Here is a 19465-nt window from a genome sequence, read left to right as displayed (position 1 = left end):
GCTTTAAAGGAAGCTTCAGCTGGAGACTTGGGAAACCTCTCCTTTGCCATGTTAAGCAGCAGGGAACAAAACTGCAACAACCAAGAAAGCCTGCACGGCCAGAGTGTCCCATCTGTCATCCTGGCATGCTGAGTTTGGGAGTCATCTACTTCAAACACACTTTTGTCCCCGTGGCTGTCTGCCTGCCACCGTGTCTAGCCTGTATCAAACTGCTAATGAGCTTCATTCACTCAGAGCTCGTTTAGAGGCCTTTGTAATAAATAGCTCTGAAGTGAAATATTATTAAACCCCGATGAATATGAGGTCATATTGGAGGTAATGAAACTTCTCTTAACTTTTGTTAAGAGGAGAGCTATTTGCATTTATGTTATGCTGTGACATTTATTTGCAGCTGACCTGGTATTGTGCCTGCTTGGGTTTGCCCAGCCAGGAGAACACTGCAGGGCTACTCCTTGACAACCGTCGCTACAGGTGGCTCCAAACTTGAGGCCTGAGGATAGAGATTCAGAAAGCAATAAAGACGGAATTACTCTGAGCAGAGCTCTCTCCAGAGAGTGGGATGAAAAGGGGAAGTCACTGCAAATCCATGCTCATTTCACAGACAGCAAAGCCAAAGATGGGGTTTCTCTCAAAGGTTGCATCCCCTTCCCAGACAGCTGTGTAAGTTGTCTTTGGCACTGGCTGGAGAGGGAAGGTTGCTGCCTGGAGGAAACCAGGAAACAATAATCAAGGTCTGTCGAAATGTTAAACGTCACTTTGTCTCTAAACTATTTGGCATATTAACCCATTACCCCTTCCCTCCTTGAAGAAACAGGTGCTGATTTGTTAAGCAGTTAGTCAAATAATCTCAGTTTGCTTTTCCCCTCAAGGTTTGTCTAGAGCAAGGTGTGGCTGTGCACAGTTCCCAGGCCTGCCATTGTCCAGGGAGCACCACTCCTGCCACTGCAGCACCAATCTGGTGCCACCACGTCAGCACCATCCAAGGAGGAGGAATCTTCAGTGACAAGTGCCAGCCAGCCCCTGTGACCCGTCACAGGGAGTGGCAACAGTGACCAAAGCTTGAGTGACCCTCTCCAAGCTGTGAAAAATGTCATGGCACCATTTTGTGATGGTGAAATCTGCAGTAAGTTCCTTTGATTATGGACAAAAAAAAAAAAAAAAAAAAAAAAATAGAGACCCCAAACTGCTCTGCTCACAACTGTGCTGGAAGCAGGGACTGGCTGACCTGTGCTTGCAGCATTCCAGCTTCTGACTCAGAGCAGTGAGAGAGGCTGTCACACACCACCCGTGCTGGCTCTCATCCCAGCACGGGGCACAGCATCAGGAAAAGTGCAGGGAGCAGCCAGGATGTGGGACAGGCAGGGAGGGGGGAGCAGGCAGGTACAGCCTGCCCATGGGATCTCAGATGGGTGGGTGCTTCTCCCGTGCTCTGTTTGCCTCCAGCCAACACTGGAATCTCCTCCAGCCAACACAGGAATCTCCTCTCCATTCCCTTGTCTCTGTTGTGATGTGGGGAGTTCCTAGAGTTTGCACCCTCTCAAAAGGTCGTGATCCCATTGTTACCACTGCAAGCCAGGGCAAAGGAGGAGCTGGAGCAGAACTGAAGGGGCAGCAGTCTGTGGATTGAGTTTGGCTAAGGCTGTAGGTAACTGGCTGCTGATTAGAGTTTATTTGCTAATGTACACTCATTTTGGGACCATTTTGCACATGCACAGCATGAAATAGGTAGATGTGCTGCAGAAATATTAATTGATAAGAACTGCAGATGTGCTCTCTGCTTTTTGAGAGTGCTTCAGGTCACAACATGACATGCTGTGCATGAAATAAGCTGCACTGGCAGCACAGTCAAATTTGGATGTCACTTTATTGTGCTGTTTCTGATATTATGAACAGTGTTCAAAGAGCCATTTGTGAGGATTTGGATGCATTAGCCCTGTTAAAGGGAATGAAATTTGCACACATCCTGGGGACACAGCATGGGCCTTACATGCTCTTTATTCCACACTGAAGTGGAGAAGAACCTGGGTGAGTGCTGCCTATTCAAACAAGGAGGATTTTGTTTGTGGGTGTCCTGTTTTTACCTGGCTCCCCTGACAACAGCTGATTTAACTGTTTTGGTGGTGCTCTTGCTTTAATAAATCAATCCATAAATTGATAAATTAATTTTTTAAAACTCCCTTTTTAGAAAAGATTAAATTTGTTTCTTCCGATCAATTGCACTGTGAGAGGATGGAGTGTTTTGAATTTAAAATGTTGAGAGAGCAGTGGAGTATGTATGTTGTGCTTGATAAATGTGCTCTCCTGACTGCTGGGAGAGAGTGAGATAGATCCACATGTCAGAAAACAAGATAAAGCACAGCATCTGCTCTTCCACCTCCGTGCGCTTGTGGGAGTTCTTTCCTGTTTCCTTATTTCCCCATCTATAAATCTAAAATAACAAAGACCTCCCCCACTGGAAGTGGTATCAGCAATTCATGACCACACAACATTAAAACCTGGCAGGGAAGTGCACTAGGAGAGCAAAAATTATTCACTCCATAAATTATAGAACCATGTCTAAACAAGGTGATAGACAGCAAAAATCACTATATATTCTCCTGTCTCCTAATTACCTGGGTGCCTTCTTTTGGTACCCCTGACTAAGAAAGGGCTTGTAGGTAAACTGGCATTTCAGGGGTGGCATGAAATCTAAAAAAGCCTTTGGAAATTATGATTGAGCAGTGGCTCTGCACTTGTGCCTGTGTTTTTGGGGTGTCAAATCAGGTGATCACTGCCAGATGCCCAAGTGAGCCTTGGCCATGGTGTGTCCTTTGCATCAAAGGTGCAGGTGTGTGCCCATGACCAATTTCCACTCTGTGTTGGTGCTTTATAGGGCTGTGGGATCACAATGGTTTTTTAGACTGAGCACCAGTCAGCAGACTGAGAGAAGAGCTCTACCCATGCTGGGCTGATGAGAAGTCAGGTTTTGGCAGAGATCAATCACCCCAGAGCAACAAGAGGATTGCAAGGAGCAGGAAAGATTTTTTTAGGTGTCAAGCCTGCTAGGCTGTCTTTGAAATACTTGTTGTAATGAGTTTGGGATTTTGTTACGCTGTTGATTATTTCTAGTTGCCTACACAAAGCTGTTATTTTGCTTAAAGCTTAAATCAGGGCCTGATTTATATAACAGTAATTTTAGCTGGGGTTTTGATGGCAAATACACATTTTCATTCTAGATGGGGGTAGAAAATTACTCTGATGTTGGGTAGAATTGTCCCCTGGGCCACCTGGCAGATAGCTCTGACTTGAGTAAAATGGAGAAGCTGTATGAAATCTCTGATCTGCAGAGAGAAGAGGTGCTCCTTAAGGCTGCTCAGCATCTCTCCTGTGATTGTTCCTAAAATGTTCACCTTAGCTATATGCTAGTCATACAGTACTACTGTGCTCCCTGGCTTTCTACACTCCCATGACACTGGTAACTAGTCAACTGCCCTGGACAAAAGGTAGCAATAAATCAATTGTCAGATTCCTCTGAAGTGAGTGAACTGTTATAAAGCTCAAGCTTCTGCAAGGGCTGGTTGACCTATGAGCCAGTCTGAAGATCAGAGCTGAGGATCAGATGCTGAAGATCACCAGGTTTGCAAAAAGCTTTTACAAGGGGACAAATTTGTTCCTGTGCTGTGTGGGCAGTGTCCGAGCCGAGTCCAAGTGCTGCACATCAAACAAAAGGCACAATGAGACTGAGAAGAAAGCAGCAGTGCTCTGGAGGACATAGCAGGGTGAAAAGACATCTGCACCCCCAAGTTTTAGGGGTTTGAGTTCAGAGGTACTGCCTGAAGGCAGAAACCCTGCAAATCCAGTACCTTTGAGCACCTCCTGCTCTGCCTCCCCTCACAAGGAGCCCTCTCCTGGGGCCCAACAAGACCTTGTGTTTGTGCTGAGGCACTTGCTTAAATCCTGCCATCTGTGCCGATTGTTAGGGAAGCACCTTCTTAGTTATGTCACACATAATGTTTAATATGTTTTTAAAAACCCAATATTTTGTTCATTCTGTCCAGGGCATCATGTTCAAAGGCTGTTTTGGTTTCCTGGAGAGGAACAGACCACAGTCAAGTCTCTCTGAGGTCGAAAAGGTTTTAAAGCTAAGAGGGTCCACCACAACCTCTTCATCAGCGCTCTTTCATGTGAACGATTTAGATCGCAGCCCCTGTCTCAATTTCTGTCTCCTCACCAGGAGGAATGTAGCGCCTGGTGTCACATCGGCCATCACTAGGCTTCAGAGTTAACAGTGTTACTGATGACAATCCCAGCCCGTGCGGAAAGCGCGGTAAGAACGGCAAGCTCGGCTCGTACCCGGGACGTTTGCCGAGCCCGCGGGGGCTCCTGAGGCGATTGCCATTCCCGCGCTCCCCGCGGGCCCCCGCCCCGCCCCGCCGCGCTCCGCCCCCGGGGCCGCCCCAGGTACCGGCGGGGGGGCGGCTCCCGCCACGCGAGCAGCGGCCGCGGGACCGCTCGCCTCAGCTCGCTTCAGTTCAGTTCGGCTCTGCTCGGCTCGGTTTGCTTCGGCTCGTCCCGGCTCGGCTCGGCTCAACGCCGCCGCTCCTCCGCCGCAGGTAAGAGCCGCGGCTTCTCTGAGGGAGCTCCTCCCGCGCCGTCGGGGCTGCTTCCCCTCGAAGGTGGCGGGGAAGGGGCTGGCGGTGTTCCGCACCTCATGTCCCCAACCGGGACCCACAAACTTCTCCTGCCCTCCTCGTCCTCCCGGGCTCCGCGGGACGGCAAGCAGGAGGTGCCCGGCGGGTGAGCTCCGTGCCCCGAGGTGTGGTGTAACGGGCAGCCCTCGGGAGCGGCGGGGCGGAGAGGGCAACAGCAGTTCCATCTCTAAAATAAACATATCCCAGCAACAAGAGGCGATATAATATTGCCTTATCAGTAAAATACCCTCAGCCTCGCGGGAGGGGGGAGAGCGGAGAGCGGGGCCTTCCCGGCTGTTCCCCAGCTGGTGCGTAACCCGCCCGTTCCCGTCACCCTGGGCCGTGCCCGGCTCGGGGAGAGGGAACGGGGAACAGGTGACAACAACCGAAGTGCTGGGAATGGAGCACTGCCGGAATCGCGGCGCTGCTGTCGTCGTGGCTGCTCGGGCAGGGCACGGACCCGCTGCTGCCTCACAGCCCGCCCCAGCCGGCGGAGCGGACTTGCCCGCGCCCACCCTGCCCGTATAGCCCCGGGCAGCGCGCCCACCGCACCGAACCCAACGGATCCATCTTCTAATTCAGTTCACAAAAAGTACAAACTCTCCAGTTTGTCCAGTTTATGCTGTGCAGAACGCATGTGGTATTTTATTTTTCTTTTTGCCCCGCATTGTGGGACGACGCGTTGGTTTCCCCGCTGTTTTGTTTCTTGCCCGCCGCCCGGCAGTGCCGCTGGTGTGCGCGGTAACAGCGGCCGGGGGCACCGCGGCGGCATCGCCAGCACCGGCACCGGCGGCTCCACCTCCCCTGCCTCCCAAGGCTCTGTCTCCACGCTGTCCTTTCCTTCTTACAAGCTTGTGGGCTTGTGCAGTGCATCAGATTGATCTGACCTATGTGTAACTTGTCAAAAAAGGAAAAAAAAAAAAAAAAACCAAACCGAGGGGGACTAATTTTAACGTGGATTTTCCCATGTCCTGAGACAACATGACCGTCGTCTCTGAACATGGTTCTGTGAAATTCTTTGGTGGCAAATCTGGTTTTGACTTCTCCTGTTTTGTTTCTCATCACTTATTCCTCACCCAGTGCTGCACTCTCAGTTGTGCAAATAATAGTTTGCAGGGCTTAAGAGTTGCCTGGATTAGCTCTGGGTTCAAATAACATTCTCTTGTGAACGTATTTTTTTTCCCCCTCCAAAGGTAAAAATGCCACTGGAACTATAATTTTATCTGTGTGTTTGTAACTGTACTCAGATCATGGGAGCACTGATATTGGGTTATGGAGGGTACAAAATTGAATCCATACACTTCTGTATGGAAGTGTGTAATTAAAAGGCTTTTATTTCCTGTTATTTGTGCTTACTATCCTGGAGGTGGTTATATATGCATTTACTGGGACTTCGCTGCCTTTAGGACAGTTTTATCAGAACAATTCATAGTGTAAGTCAGAAGAGAGACAAATAAACCCAATTAAAATCAAGATTCCTTTGCAATTTTGACAAAATCATGATGCCCTCTTTGCAGACCCAATATATTTTCAGGTGACAATGTGAGAAGACTTATCAGCTTTATGTTTTACTAGCAGTAGTTCTTGTGTGCAGCGAAGCAATGCAGTTAGTATTTGTTAACATGATGGTTGTTGTGTAGTAGTCATGTTAGCTGCGTAGTTCAGAGGTGGTTTTTCCTACCTTCATTCTCATATGTTTTCATGCAGCTCCAGATTAAAATGTGCAGGTCACAGCATCACAGTTCAGGGTCTTGCATCATGCTGCCTGATTGTAGTTCCAGGGAAGGGCTCTCATGTCCCCTTTGCCCCCCAGTATTTTTTGTTACTGGTTTGGCTGAAGAAGTAGGGGTTTTTTGAGGCAGTACTCAACGCTGAGAAATGTCCTGAACTGGTCATTTCAGGTATGCTTTTTGCTGTAAAAATGTATCTTGTGCTTCAGGTTCTGCGTATTTAGTGTGCCCCTGGAAATGTGTGCTTAGCTTAGTGCAGTAGTGTTTGATATTTGAAATAAGCAATAAGATTTATGTTTGGGAGTATTAGCTCATTAAAAAATGGGAAGTGTGAGGGTGCTTGTTCTAATCCCAGTTAGCAGGTGGCTTACTTTGCAGCATGGGAGAACATCATAGCATAGAGAAATGAATTAACTTATTCATCACAGATTTTCTGCTTGGAAGAGGAGCATTAACAGGCAGCAAATTAGACTTCTGCACTGCAGAGGCATCCTAAGCTGGCCCTGTCTCTGTGTGATTCTGGTTTGCAGGTGGTTTCTACAAGACAATTCCAGCCTCTGGTCACTTGATTCGGTGAGGACAGCAGCTTGTTTTTACCTAAAAATGAAAGGTTTTAGACCCAGTGGTGCAGAAAAGTCTGTAACTGTGTCCTGCTCATTGATGGAAGGGTGTCTGCCTGAACCTGCATATGGCCTCACTCTAGCTCCAGATAGGGTGAGTGCTACCATATGCCTGAACTTCCCTTATCTTCCACCACAGTGGAAGCATGGTCGTGGCTTTCTCCATGGAGAGCTGTATCCCTCCAGAACACAGCTGTGCCCTGCCTTCCAGCTGGGCAAGGATCAGCAGGGACTCACTCACAGATTCATCTCGTGTGTTGCTCTGTGTGCTTTCCTGTCACTGCTCCCTCAGCGTGTTCAGCAGTGAGGTGTGAGGAAGTGCTCCACCATTGCCAGTTCCTTCCTGAGAAAGAGAGGCAGGGCTGGAGATGCCATGAGGAGGGGGCCGAATTCCGGGTTTCTGCTGTCTGGGCCGTCGCTGCAGTGTTTGTGACAGGAAGGAAGGGCTTTGAGGAGGGTGAGTTTTGTAACAGCCCTCAGCCTCATCAGTGTGCACTGGTCTCTGGGACAGGGCTGGGTTCGGGGCAGCCTCAGCTTGCAGTTCTGTAGAACTAGAAATTGGCTGGCTCCAGGATTCCTAAATTCAACAGAATATTCAGGGAGTTGTGGAAATCTCTGCGTCCCCTCTTTAGGGCATAGGAAAGATAAAAATCTCCTCTTCCCTGCATCCTCTGGGAGAGAGCTGAGCTGGATTCAGATTTTTTTACTATTACATATTTTTCTGTGCATTTTCTGGAGTAGTGTGCTTGCCAACAGGAATGGAACCATGTGATAGTAAGAGAGTGGCAAACAACACTCATAGAAGAAAGTACAAAAGTGGAAACTAATATATCTTTATTTTTTGTTTATTTGTTTTTGTTGCAATACTAAAAGGACTAATTCTTCCTTCCTGAGAATTTTATTCTGGCTCTAAAATGGGCTTTGAGGATGTTGAATGTTGTGCAGGAAATGGGAGAGGCATGGCTTGATGTTTGACTCAAGTAAATCTTTTTAACAGTCAAACCAAATGTCATTGTAAAGTTAGATGGCAAAAAAGTGGTACCTGCTGGTTCTTGATTCGTGTTCCACACCCAGCAAGTTCTTAAAAAATCTTTTAAAAGCTGTTTTTAAAGCCTGTGTTCCCAAATCTAAATGGGAATGAAAATAACCACTGACATTGCTTACAGGTTTTCATCCTTTAGTAGTTATGCATATATTGAACTTTTTTGTAGCACGCAAGTTCCAGAACAAATGCACTACAAGCATCTTCTTGTAAAGACTTCTGGACTCACTTATAAATGAATTCTATTAAAGCTGAAGCACTCAAGATAAAGAGCTCACATTTTTAAGATAATAAGCATAGACTTTCTGTGTAGAGAGCTGAATTGTTTTTGTTCTAGATCTGTCAGTTGAGTGGCATTTCGATGACACCCCAAAGTCGAGTTCTGGGCAGTACTGAAGAGTGAGCCAGAGGCTGTCACAGGGAGCAGCTGTTGCAGAGGGCAGGGCTGTGAGAGCAGGAGGAAATGTAACTGAAAAATGTGCAATACTTTGAGCAAGAGCGAGCTGCTGTGGTGCTGCCAAGAGAGGTGATTGTCAATTGTGTGGATCCTGAGGAGGGATTTGTGTCTGATCCAAATTCTGGCCTGGAGTGGGTGGCTGCAGCCTGTGACTTACGTAAGGTCTGAGTGTGCCCAGGTGCTGTGGCAGGCTCCACAAGGCAAGATAATGTAAGTCAGGATGACAAATGGTGCTGTACCCTGGCTTACTGGAGAGAAAATGCACCAGACACAAACTTGGCCTTTACATTGTATTAGCCATGAAAAAGAGGGCTATGTTCTGTTATGTTTTTCTGCTCTAAATCTGGAATAATTATTACTTTGAAGCAGATATTTTTGTGTAGGTGTGCTCTAAGTTGCAGATGTCCTATTGCAGTTGTCTTTGCAGCATGGTAGACTTTGATCCAGGCTTTGTGCAAAACACCCTTGTGTACAGAGAGATTTCAGGTGCTTCTTGGTTCTGTTTGCTTTGCTGCCTTTCTTCAGGAAATGTGCAATGATTCCTATCCAAGGTTTTCTGTCCACTTGTGAGATTTATCCGGAACTTTAATTTTAGATTAGTAAAGATAATCTCCCTTTAATAAACTTTAAACTGCTGGCTTCGAATGTTTGCTGTTATCTTAATATCTGCTACTAACTCAAGCCCTGTTTCTGTTCTCTTTGTACACTGCAGGACTTTCCTCTTTACCTTCAGTGGAGGAAGCTCAAACCTTGCACAACACTTTGTTCCAAAACCTAACCCCATTATTCCCTTACCTAATATTCTAATTATTCATCTTTACCATAATCATTGTAATCCTTTGCTTCTACATCGCAGGTTCAACAGTGTGACCACTCTCTTGATTCATATACTCACAGCAAAGCCTTCATCTCTCTCATGGATTATAGATCTAAATTGGTAACTATCGCTTGCTTGCAATGTTTATTAGCACTTGTTAATTGCTCATGCTCTGTTTTCTGCTTCTGATGAATCTCTCTCATGTAGAACAGCATTTATATAAGAGTCTCTAAGGTCACGGCCTTGTTTCCTTTATGAGCTCTATCCTTAGGACAGCACACATTGGCTCTAAAAAATTCCATTGTTTGGTAGAAATCTGGTTCAAAATGGAAATTCATTTCTGAAAAAGAAAGCAGTATTTATTTTCCAATGACAGAGCACATAAAGGAGTGAATTTTTACAATAGAAAATTGACTTAGATGTGTAATTTGTGAACTAGATTATTCTTAACTTAAATGCACTTTTTGGGGAAAAAAATACACAAGGTATTAATGCTTTTGAGAAGAAGTTATGTTGCACATTAGTAGCAACTCTCAGGGGTTACTGTAGAAATGAAAGGAGTGGTTTCACCCCATCCTCTCATCTGCCTAATTAAAGAAATGTGTGTTACTGGATGATGATGAAACAGTTAAACCCTCACATTTAAATTGTTAGTGGTCCTAAATAGCATAAGACAAATATAGGAAATTACACTTTTGACTTTAAAAATGAAGCACATTAAAAGATGTTTTTATTGCTAGAACTGCCCAGAAGTTGTAATATAGAGAATACACAGGTTCATAACAAGTTGAATTTGCAAATGTGTCTTAGGGTATAGTTTGAAGTAAAGTTGTTTCAGTGTGACCAGGTTTCATGGTTAGCTGGGATGACTGGAGCAGAAAAGGAGATTCTTTCCCAAATTCAGGCTTCTTTCTCACACTGTTGTGAGAGAGAATGGGATGTGGAAACAGCATGTCAGTGAACACACCCACATGGTTGCTAATAAAGAGACAGGTGACCTTCCATGGTAATGGTTGGATTTCTTGTTTCTTGACTGTGAGAGGATAAAGAAGAACAGCTCTCCATTAGTTTGTAGCCATAACCATAAGGGCTGGCAACACTAAAAGTCAACCTTAGCCTTTTTTTCTGGCAATAAATAAATGGTGAGGTATATCAGTTAATTTCTAGCCAACACTTTAAGTTTGTCCTGAAGTTGGCTGTAGGCAAAAAATGTTTCAGAGCAGGGCTTACAGTGACCACTTCCAGGGATTCCTAAGAGCAGGAACACTTTGATGTTTGTGTTGCACTAGAAACCAGTTTGAGTCTTCACCATGATGCTGGTCACAAATTGAGCACAACTGAGTGGCTCCATCTATGTGACAGATTTCAGTGAGCACTAAAAACAGCAAAGGCTGGTTTCCCATGAAGGTGTCTTAGGGCAATTGGCTTTTTTTCTTTTGAAATTCATTAGACCAAAATAGAAGCTAAAGACAGGAGAGCCACTTTGACCCAGGAATATATTCTTTGGTGGCTAATAAGCTCTGATTAAGATTTTATTGCTTTAGAGCATTTGCAGCATCCTGCTCTTATGTGGTTTCTTTGTCTAATAAAAGATGAGCTCACACTGCAGGCTTTTTCCTCAACAGGGAAATAATAAGGTATCTCAGAGCTACAAAACTGCCTGTTCCCACAAAACTAGTTGAAAGTGGCTGTCTTTGAGACCTTGCTCCCAAGAAGATTGTCAATATAAGTATGCTCTTAGCTACAAAAATAGGGGCTACCCAGGCAAAAAACTAAATGATGCAAGGTCTCATGCTGAAGTGTTCTCAAGGACAATCTAACTGGCAGCTTCTCCCTCTCCTGTGTAACAGGTTTTATGTCCTGTAGCAAAGTCTTTCCTGTGTAAGTATTTTATTGAGGATTAGTCCAAGAGAGTCAAAGTGGAGCAGTGGAGAGCCTCTCCTTTGCCCTGTGTGTGGCAGCTGTGTTTGACCTGGTCTCCTGTAACAGAGCTCTCTTGGGCTGTGTGTTTGTGTGAAACAGCAGAGGTGCTGCTCTGTTTGGAGCCATCCTAAAGGAGCATCTGTGGCTGTGTGCCCGGGGAGCAGGGGTTACCCTGCCTGCTGAATGAATGGCCTTGGACCAAGGAGGGAGGACAGTCCCCTGGCAGCAATGGCTGTGTGAGCCTGCAGGTGCTTTGCACAGGAGCTGCCTGACCTCAGTGTTGTCTCCATTTCCCTGTGCTGCAGAATCTCCTCCAGGTGCAGAGGGCTGCAGGAGATGTGATTTTGTGGACCTTTCTCTCAGTAGCATAGCAACTGCCACCACTTCCCAGTGCTCTGTCCCCTCTGCTTGGCTCCCTGAGCTGTGAGGGATCAGGAACTGAACCAACTTTCCAAACAGCCCTGCAAAACAGGAGAAGCTGTAGGAGGATTTATTTTTAACTGGGATCTCTGTGTTCTCTGAACCACCTCTCTGTGGGGTCCTCAGGGCTGACATGACTGGGGAGTGCTGGGAGCAGGAGTGAGACAACAGGCGGGGAAGAGGAAGGGAGGGGAGGAGCACCAGGAGGAAGGTCTGCTGTTCCTGGCTTTGGGATTCAAGCACCAATTCAGGGGCAGCTCTGCAAACACTTCCAGCCCAAGTGCTGGTAGAGCACAGCTTCAGTAATGATCTGCCATCAGAGGGATAATCAGAAATTAGTATGAAAGTCCTTTCAGTTTCACTCTATTCACTAGAGGGGAAAGGGAAAAGTGAAATTTAAGCAAGGGGATGGAGTTTTCTTTAAAATTTCTGTGCTCTGTCTGCCTCTGGTGATTCAAGACGCTGACCTGCAGCATCTTCAGCCAGCACAGAGGCCAGTGAGGGCTGTGCTTCTATGACAACAGCCCCACGTTCTGGACAAGCATCATTTGATCTTTTTCTCTGTGTTGTGCTTCTAACAAAGCTGCTCAAGCTGGCCACATTCTGTAATTGCTTTTTCAGCTGAGATCTGAAAGTCACATTTGTAGCCAGGTACAATTCTGATTAGAGCAATCTAGGAGGGTTAATAGGGGCAGCAGTGCTTCAGTTACAGGCTCACCTTGGAGTGTGTGGATGGGTTCTGGGCAGGAAGGGGTACAAAGAAGATTCTGATTCCTGTATGATTAGTACAATACCTTTGTTAAAGGTCTGCCTCTGAATCTGTAAAAGACCAGGCTTCAAATGATGAAAGTTTCTCACTGTTTTGAGCCTGTGTGAGCAGAATGGAGAAGTAGAGATTTTAATTATTTTTTTTCCTCTTTAGCAAGTGCACAAGTATTGTCAATGCAGAGATTATAAATGAGATTACTCTCATTTGTAGAGATTATGAGATGTGTATGGGGAAGATAGATGACTCAAGTGGAAAATTTTCTGTCGTCCAGTGTGGTGATGGTACAAATCAGCTAATCACCTGATTCATAATTTTTGCAGCTGAGATTTCTAAGGATAAGGAGGCAGTAAGTGCATTGGCCTGAGTGTCTGAATGGAAGTTAGTCAGATGTTGAATTCTTCATTTTAGAAATTCCTGCCATCAACCACAACACATGGGTAGAAGAGCTGTTTTCTAATACACTAATGAGAAGAAAATTTGTGCTTGTGTTTTCTGGAGTGCTTGCAAAGGACTGTAGACTGACTGAAGAGCAGCTGAAGTTCAGAAGAGAGTTTATCAGAATTATGCTGTATCCTACTGAGAGATACTTTTGGGAAGATTTTAATACATTCTGTGCAGCTGTTCACTATTGAGCTACTGATAAATTTCTTCAGAAACTGCCCTTGTGAATGCAGTCTGTGAACGAAATGTCTGCTGCACCAGCTCTTTTCTGTGTGAGAAGGTTGCATGTGTTTAATCTGAGATAAACCATTGTGCACATTGCACTGAAGTTTAAACTGGATTGCTTTTGGTTTCTTTCCCCTGTTCTGGAAATTTAAGTGAAGTTATCATCCCTATTTAAACTGCCTTGGGATAGCATTTTGGTTTAGAGTTGTGAATTTTGAGTTGTTCTTTTGGTTTTGTTGGGGTTTGTGTGGTGGTGGTGTTGTTGTTGCTGGTTTTTTTTCAGTGAATGGGTGAAGGTGAGACTTACTAAGAAGGGAGGCATTTGGGCACGTGCTGAGAGTAGATATTGGAGTGAGTTTTGTTCCCAAAGGTGCCTGTGAATTTGAGTTGAGGAGGAAATTAACTTCTGTGGATGCTGGGTGAAGGAGGCTTCTATCACTGCTTAGTGCCTTCTGACTGCACACGAGGAGCCCAGGCCCTGCTTTGCATAAGTAGCTGCTAATTAAACTTGTGCTGCTATTGCTCCAATTTGCAAACCTATAACTTGTTATAAGGAGCCAAGACCTTTGCTTATTTGATGTGTGGTAGTTTCAAACAGCATGAGAGATTAAAAGTGTGGTATATCTGTTAAAAGGTGAAGTTTCTGTTTGCTCCTCAGTAGTAATTTGGTTTGTGTGGTTGTGTTCTGTACAACCAGAGGTGAAAAGTCAGAGTCTTACCTCCTCTCACCAGCTGTCTGAGCTGCACACATTGGAGCATTCAGGGCTGCTCATGGCCCTTAATGATTCGTATTCTCCTGTTGTTTTTTTGTTTCTGAATCTAAAAGGGATAATTTATCCATTCCAAATGCTGTCTGTACCCCCATTGGAGCCCTCACGTTTTATACAGTCTTTATTCCAATTGCAGTCTTAAGAGTAGATAGGTGTTGGATGGATTCAAAGTTTCCAGCTGAAATTCCTGTTTTTTCATATTTTCCTATTTCCTTTTGTTTTTCTTCTGTAAATGTTGAGGGGGAGAACTTTTGTAAGGATAAAATGGTGGTGTTGCCTGCACTAGAAATGTGGATTTTCCATAGAAGTAGTAAAACCAATTATTTAGGTTTATTTACCTTGGAGGCTGCTTGATGAGTTGCATGGTTGGATGCACTGTCAAAGATTTTAGTTCTTGGTTGCAGTTTATTGGAGCAACAGCAGTGGCACCCTGCCACTGGAGTAAAGAATGCTGTTTCCCCATGAGAATTTGAACAATCTGCAGTGGCCATCTGTTATTCTGTTAAATACAAAGCAGTGCAACAGGTGTATTTCTTGGGTTTGGAAGTCTTACCAGCACGAGTGAACACTAAACAGGATTAAAGCCAGAATTTAAAAGAAGATTTCAAAGTGTGCTCCTCTTTAGTCAGCAGATATGGTGGTTATGACATTAGAAAGTGGAGAGATAACCCAAACATATGGCACACAGTTAAGGAATACAAATGCTGAACTGCTCTTAAATCTGTTCTTTTCCCACGTTTGTCATTTTCTTAGATGGCTTCAGTAACAGATGCCAGATTCAGGCAGAAGGATACTTCAGACCAAAATTTTGATTACATGTTCAAGCTCCTGATCATTGGCAACAGCAGTGTGGGTAAAACATCCTTCCTCTTCAGATACGCCGACGACACCTTCACTCCAGCCTTTGTGAGCACGGTGGGGATCGACTTCAAGGTGAAAACAGTCTACAGGAATGACAAGAGGGTGAAGCTGCAGATCTGGGTGAGTGCCAGCACTTTCAAAGATGCTTTATATTAATCCCAGCAGAGCTGTGATGGTAAAATGTGGCTTGTTTGGAAGTGGGTTTTTGGGTTGGTGTAGATTTTAGTTGTTCATAAGTTGTGTGTGGCTGGGCCTTTGTGTCCCTGCAGTAAACTGAGGGAGTTCTCTTTGTGTCTGTCTCACTCCTAATGTGGTTTAAGGAGCTGCTCTGCGTTTGAGTGAACTCTACACACAGCTCATACTATCATTTTATGGCCTCTACATGAGATATTTGTATCTTCCTGTAACTCATGTACCTGCTCAGCAGCCCATTTTCACCCAATTTCTGCCCCATCTAAGAGCTTAATCTTCTAATTGCTCTACACACACCTGATTTGTAATTCTTTAATAATTGCATTTAAATGTCAAGTTACAGTAATCACATCTGGGTTTTCTATTTATTGTGATGATCTTGAGTAGTGAGAATCTAAAATGAGGTGCTTTTTTTTTGTACTACAACTACATGATTCATTTTATTTCTGTGTTGCTGGGTACAATGTAAAACAAATTATATAATAAAAGATCCTTCTCATGTTGTAAAATCCTGACATTGAAACTAAGGTAGGTCACCTGATGTGAAATTGATTGAATTAATTTAGGGTTTTGGCAATAAAAATGTTTTTACTTCAGGCTCTATAAGCAACTAAAGATGATTTCCATTTAGTTGGCCTTTGTGAATTTTGGAACGTGAAATTTTCTAAGAATTTGTGTAGAAGCGAGACAGAAAACACCATAAAATATTAGAGTTTTTTCAAAGACATTGTGATTAAAGTGAATTAAGCAATAATCTTAATTAAATCTGTTAGAGGGCTTCTGGGCAAAAAGGGCTTTAATAACCTTAAACTTCTTTTGAAAAGAGATGTCAGGTGAATTCTTCAGAGGGTGCAGTCCACAGGACCTGTAATATTGGAGTTACCAACAACACTGTTGATTTAACATTTATTTTTAATAAAAGGTACACCTAAGTGTTGGACAGTTTCCAGAGTAACTTGTGTTCTGTTCTTTTCTTTTTTTGCATGGATCCCTGACATGAGTCATGATTCAAGGACCTTAACAAAACCACTGTGTGCCTCTATCAAAACCACAGCATTTAAGCATGTTTGTGTCCTGCCTGTCCTGAGATTATATTTGCCATTCAATGTGTTCTCCAGCGTACATGAAGTAATAGTGGGGTCCATTGGCATTCCAAAACTGTGGGTTCCTGTGTGTGGGAAGAAAGAGTTTTCATACAATTGGTTTTTTAAACTATTTATAGCTGCTGTTGAGTTTCTGGGAGTGTGGGACTCTGTGGCTCCATTAAACCCTTTGCTCTGACTTACAATTTTCCAGTTATGTTGACATTTTTTCAAATTATTTCTCCCTAAGCTTGGCATTAAGCCTTATCTGAATCAGATTTAATGTGAAAATAAGTGAAGGAGAAGGTACAAGTGTTTGACTTAACCACTTCAAATATTTTTCTAAAACCCAGAGAAAAGCACTTCTAGGAACCTGTGGTGTTCTCTTCTCCACAGACCCAGGGTTTTTTCAGTTCAGGGGTGCTTGTGGAGCTCTGAAGTGAGCGCAGCTGTGGCACACTGGAGGTGCTCAAGGGCTGTGCCAAATAACCTTGTTCTATGCTCTGCAATCTCCAGGTGAGAGGGGAGTTATTGCTGCTGTGCTGTCATCCAGAGGGATCCACCATCAGTGGGACTTCCTTTACACTGCCTGTTGCCTGTGTTGAACAGAAGAGCAGAATTTGGGTGCAAGACCCAAATTCTTGTGTTGTCTGAAAAATTCGTGCTGCCTCAAGGGCCGAGCAGGTGCACGTAAAGGCTGACAGCTGTGCCTGTAAATGTCTCTGGCCTGACTCCTGGTTTTGTTCCTCCAGCACAAGTTGATGAGCACTTTAAAGCCAAAGGTCTTGCCTTTGTGTTTGTGCTGAGTTTGAGGGAGTCTGTATTTTGTGAACCAGGGTTTGACAGGCTGTCACATGGAATGATCAGAAGAATGCTCCTCTGTTTGATTGTGGTGTCATTCGTGGGCCTCTTGCTTTGTTGACATTAACGCCTCCATCACCCAAATTGATATTTTAATAATCAGTTGTGCTTGTGACTAAGCAGTCTGGGAAATGATCTGCTTTGAAAAGACTTGAAAGGAATATCTCTCTAGCTTGAGAGGAACAGGACATAGCAGAGATATTCATGATGTTTTTAAGGTAGAATGACAGCACTGCTGCTGCATAAGGAAACAGTAAAATGGTTCAGAGACGGGTTTATGAAATAATTTTTGTTGCCTTTTTTCCCCTTTCTTTGAAGAGCTCCAAGATCAGTTGACTGTGTTTTAATTTCAAATATTTTCTGTCTTGTTTAGAAATGGTAGTGTTGTGCTAATAGAATAAATTAACTTTATTGAGAACATTTGTTTTGTAGTTGGTTGAGACTTAGTAGTTTAATATCTAATTAAAAACCTTTATTACATAAATATATTCATATATTATATAGATATTTACATATATACATAAATATAATTTTTGGATTAGATTTTTTTATGCCACTGCCATCTGTAATAATACTTTTATATAAAGCATCTTCCTTATGATTGGGTTGTAAGGAGCCAGCTTATAATATCTCTCTGCATTTCTTGATGAATTTTGTATTCCCAGAGTTGCTAATTACTGTTTACTGGAGGAAAACTATTATATTTTCAGCTAGGTATGTTTTTTTATTATAAATAAATCTCAAAGGTAACATTATTATATTCTTAGCAAATGCAGACAGTTAATACTTAATGCAGAGTTCAGGTTGCCTAGCAGCTAGAGAGGGCCACTTTGTCCAGATCCACATGGAGGCAGGGTGAATGAATAAAAGTGATTTCAGTTTTAGGTAAGAGCAAGGTGAGATTTCTTTTTCTGCCTTCTGTGCGTTTGTGTGGCTGTTGCTGGTGGGGAATAATGGTGGTGAAAATGACAGCAGAGCTCCTGAGCAACGTGGCCTCAAGGGGAGCTGCTGGGGGGCAGCCTCTGGTCCTTGTGCTGGCCCAGGCTGGGTTCATTGCCTGAACTCTTTGCACAGTATCATAAATTAACTGATAGAAAATCACTGGCAGGGTTCAGCCCCAAACACCCAATACGCACTTTGGGTGAGGAATTTGATTACATTTCCATTATGTTTTTGTGCAGAACCTTACACAAAGGACTCTCAACATTGATGTGATTAATTATAAATATAACTAAATACAGGGTTTGGCAGCTGATGTTACAGTTGAAACTGCTTTCAACCCCCTTTGTAAAAAGCAACAGAGATTAAATTTAACTTCAGGTTAAAAGGCAGGAAGGCTGTGATGCTCAGACAGAGGCAGCATATTTAGACTGCAGTAAGATTTTTCTTTTAAGGAGCTGTTTATCAGAATTAAACTGCTAGGATGAAGGTTTTTCCTTCTCATTAACAAAAATGTCTCTGTGGCTTAGCTGCTGAAACCTGTTGGGGTGTGAGATTAGCTTTAGTGGATGTCTGAAGCACGTGTTACAGCTCTCAGGCACAGCTGGGGAGAGGGCACAAAGCAACATTGCTCTGGGTTTTTTGGATTTTTAAGTCAGAAATATGACAACTGCTAATTATACTGAGTGGCAGTTACCACTACAAAACAGAAAAGTATAAACCAAAATAACCCCCCTGCTGTGTGGCTGTCCAGAAGGCAAATACACAGTGTTTTTAACAGCTTTTTGTATCAGACACTGCCTGGATGACAGGATCATCTTGTGCAGCTCGCCTCTTAGGGAAGGGATTCAAAGCAGTAACACTGGCAACTGAGGTCCTTTTTTTTTCCTTTTTTTTTTTTTTCAGTTACAGGAGGTAAAATTAGAACACCATCATATTTGATTGTAAATTTTAATGTTAATTGCACACTTAACCAAAAGCTAATTATGCATTTCAGATGAGAGAATCATCTATTCCCAAGGCATCCTATTCCTGTCATGGTTTTGCTAAGTTCCTTGCAAGCACTGACTTTAGGCTTGAATGCTTGCACAAAACTTGTTTCTATAAAAAGGGATAATAAGGTTCAGTAATTAAATGTATAGATGTGCTAGTGATGGGTGTCTCTAAAGCATTAATGGGCCTGATTCTGCTTTTATGGACTCACAGTTGTTGTGAAATCCTCTGATTTGCTGTTTAGATGAAGAACTAAAATGGAGAAATTCATGATAGTGAAAAGATCAGGTTGATCCTTGTAAGGGAGTCAAGGATTACATTTTATTTGCAGCATTAAGGACTTACTGGGTCCCAGGAATGGAAATCATTGTGGGTGAGTGGATGTAAAGCACTGCTTCTCATGCTAAAATACAATGCGGAACATTTGACTGGAGAAGAGATGCAGTAACAGTGTCTGTAATTCAATTCCAAGGTCTTGGTTATATCTCAAGTAATAATACTTCTGCTTTGAGAAGAACTTGGTGCTCTGAATGGCTTTAAGATTAGAGTCGCAAGGGTGATCCAAAGGAGAGAAATAAAAACTTGACAAATAAGACCCTTGACAAATAAGACAAAATGACTGATGGGTCAGTTACCCAACTCACTGTTGAATT

At 43.7% G+C, this 19465-nt stretch overlaps 1 protein-coding gene across 2 annotated transcripts in view; it reads left to right on the top strand.

Moving 5' to 3' along the window:
• Positions 1-4456: 4456 nt before the first annotated feature.
• RAB3B (RAB3B, member RAS oncogene family) overlaps positions 4457-19465 on the top strand; it is a 53377-nt gene continuing 38368 nt past the window's right edge. The window contains exons 1-3 of one of the 2 annotated variants that reach the window (XM_058029907.1): positions 4457-4592; positions 9376-9456; positions 14638-14865. In XM_058029907.1, coding sequence (XP_057885890.1) covers positions 9436-9456; positions 14638-14865 — 249 coding nt within the window. In that variant the 5' untranslated portion in view covers positions 4457-4592; positions 9376-9435. The remainder of the gene's footprint in view (positions 4593-9375; positions 9457-14637; positions 14866-19465) is intronic. The other variant, XM_058029908.1, reaches the window with a different exon arrangement.

Source organism: Melospiza georgiana, chromosome 9 (assembly GCF_028018845.1).
Source record: "Melospiza georgiana isolate bMelGeo1 chromosome 9, bMelGeo1.pri, whole genome shotgun sequence".
NCBI lineage: Eukaryota > Metazoa > Chordata > Aves > Passeriformes > Passerellidae > Melospiza > Melospiza georgiana.
The sequence above is the reverse complement of the archived record's forward strand: the minus strand, read 5'-3'. Positions and strand labels throughout refer to the sequence as shown.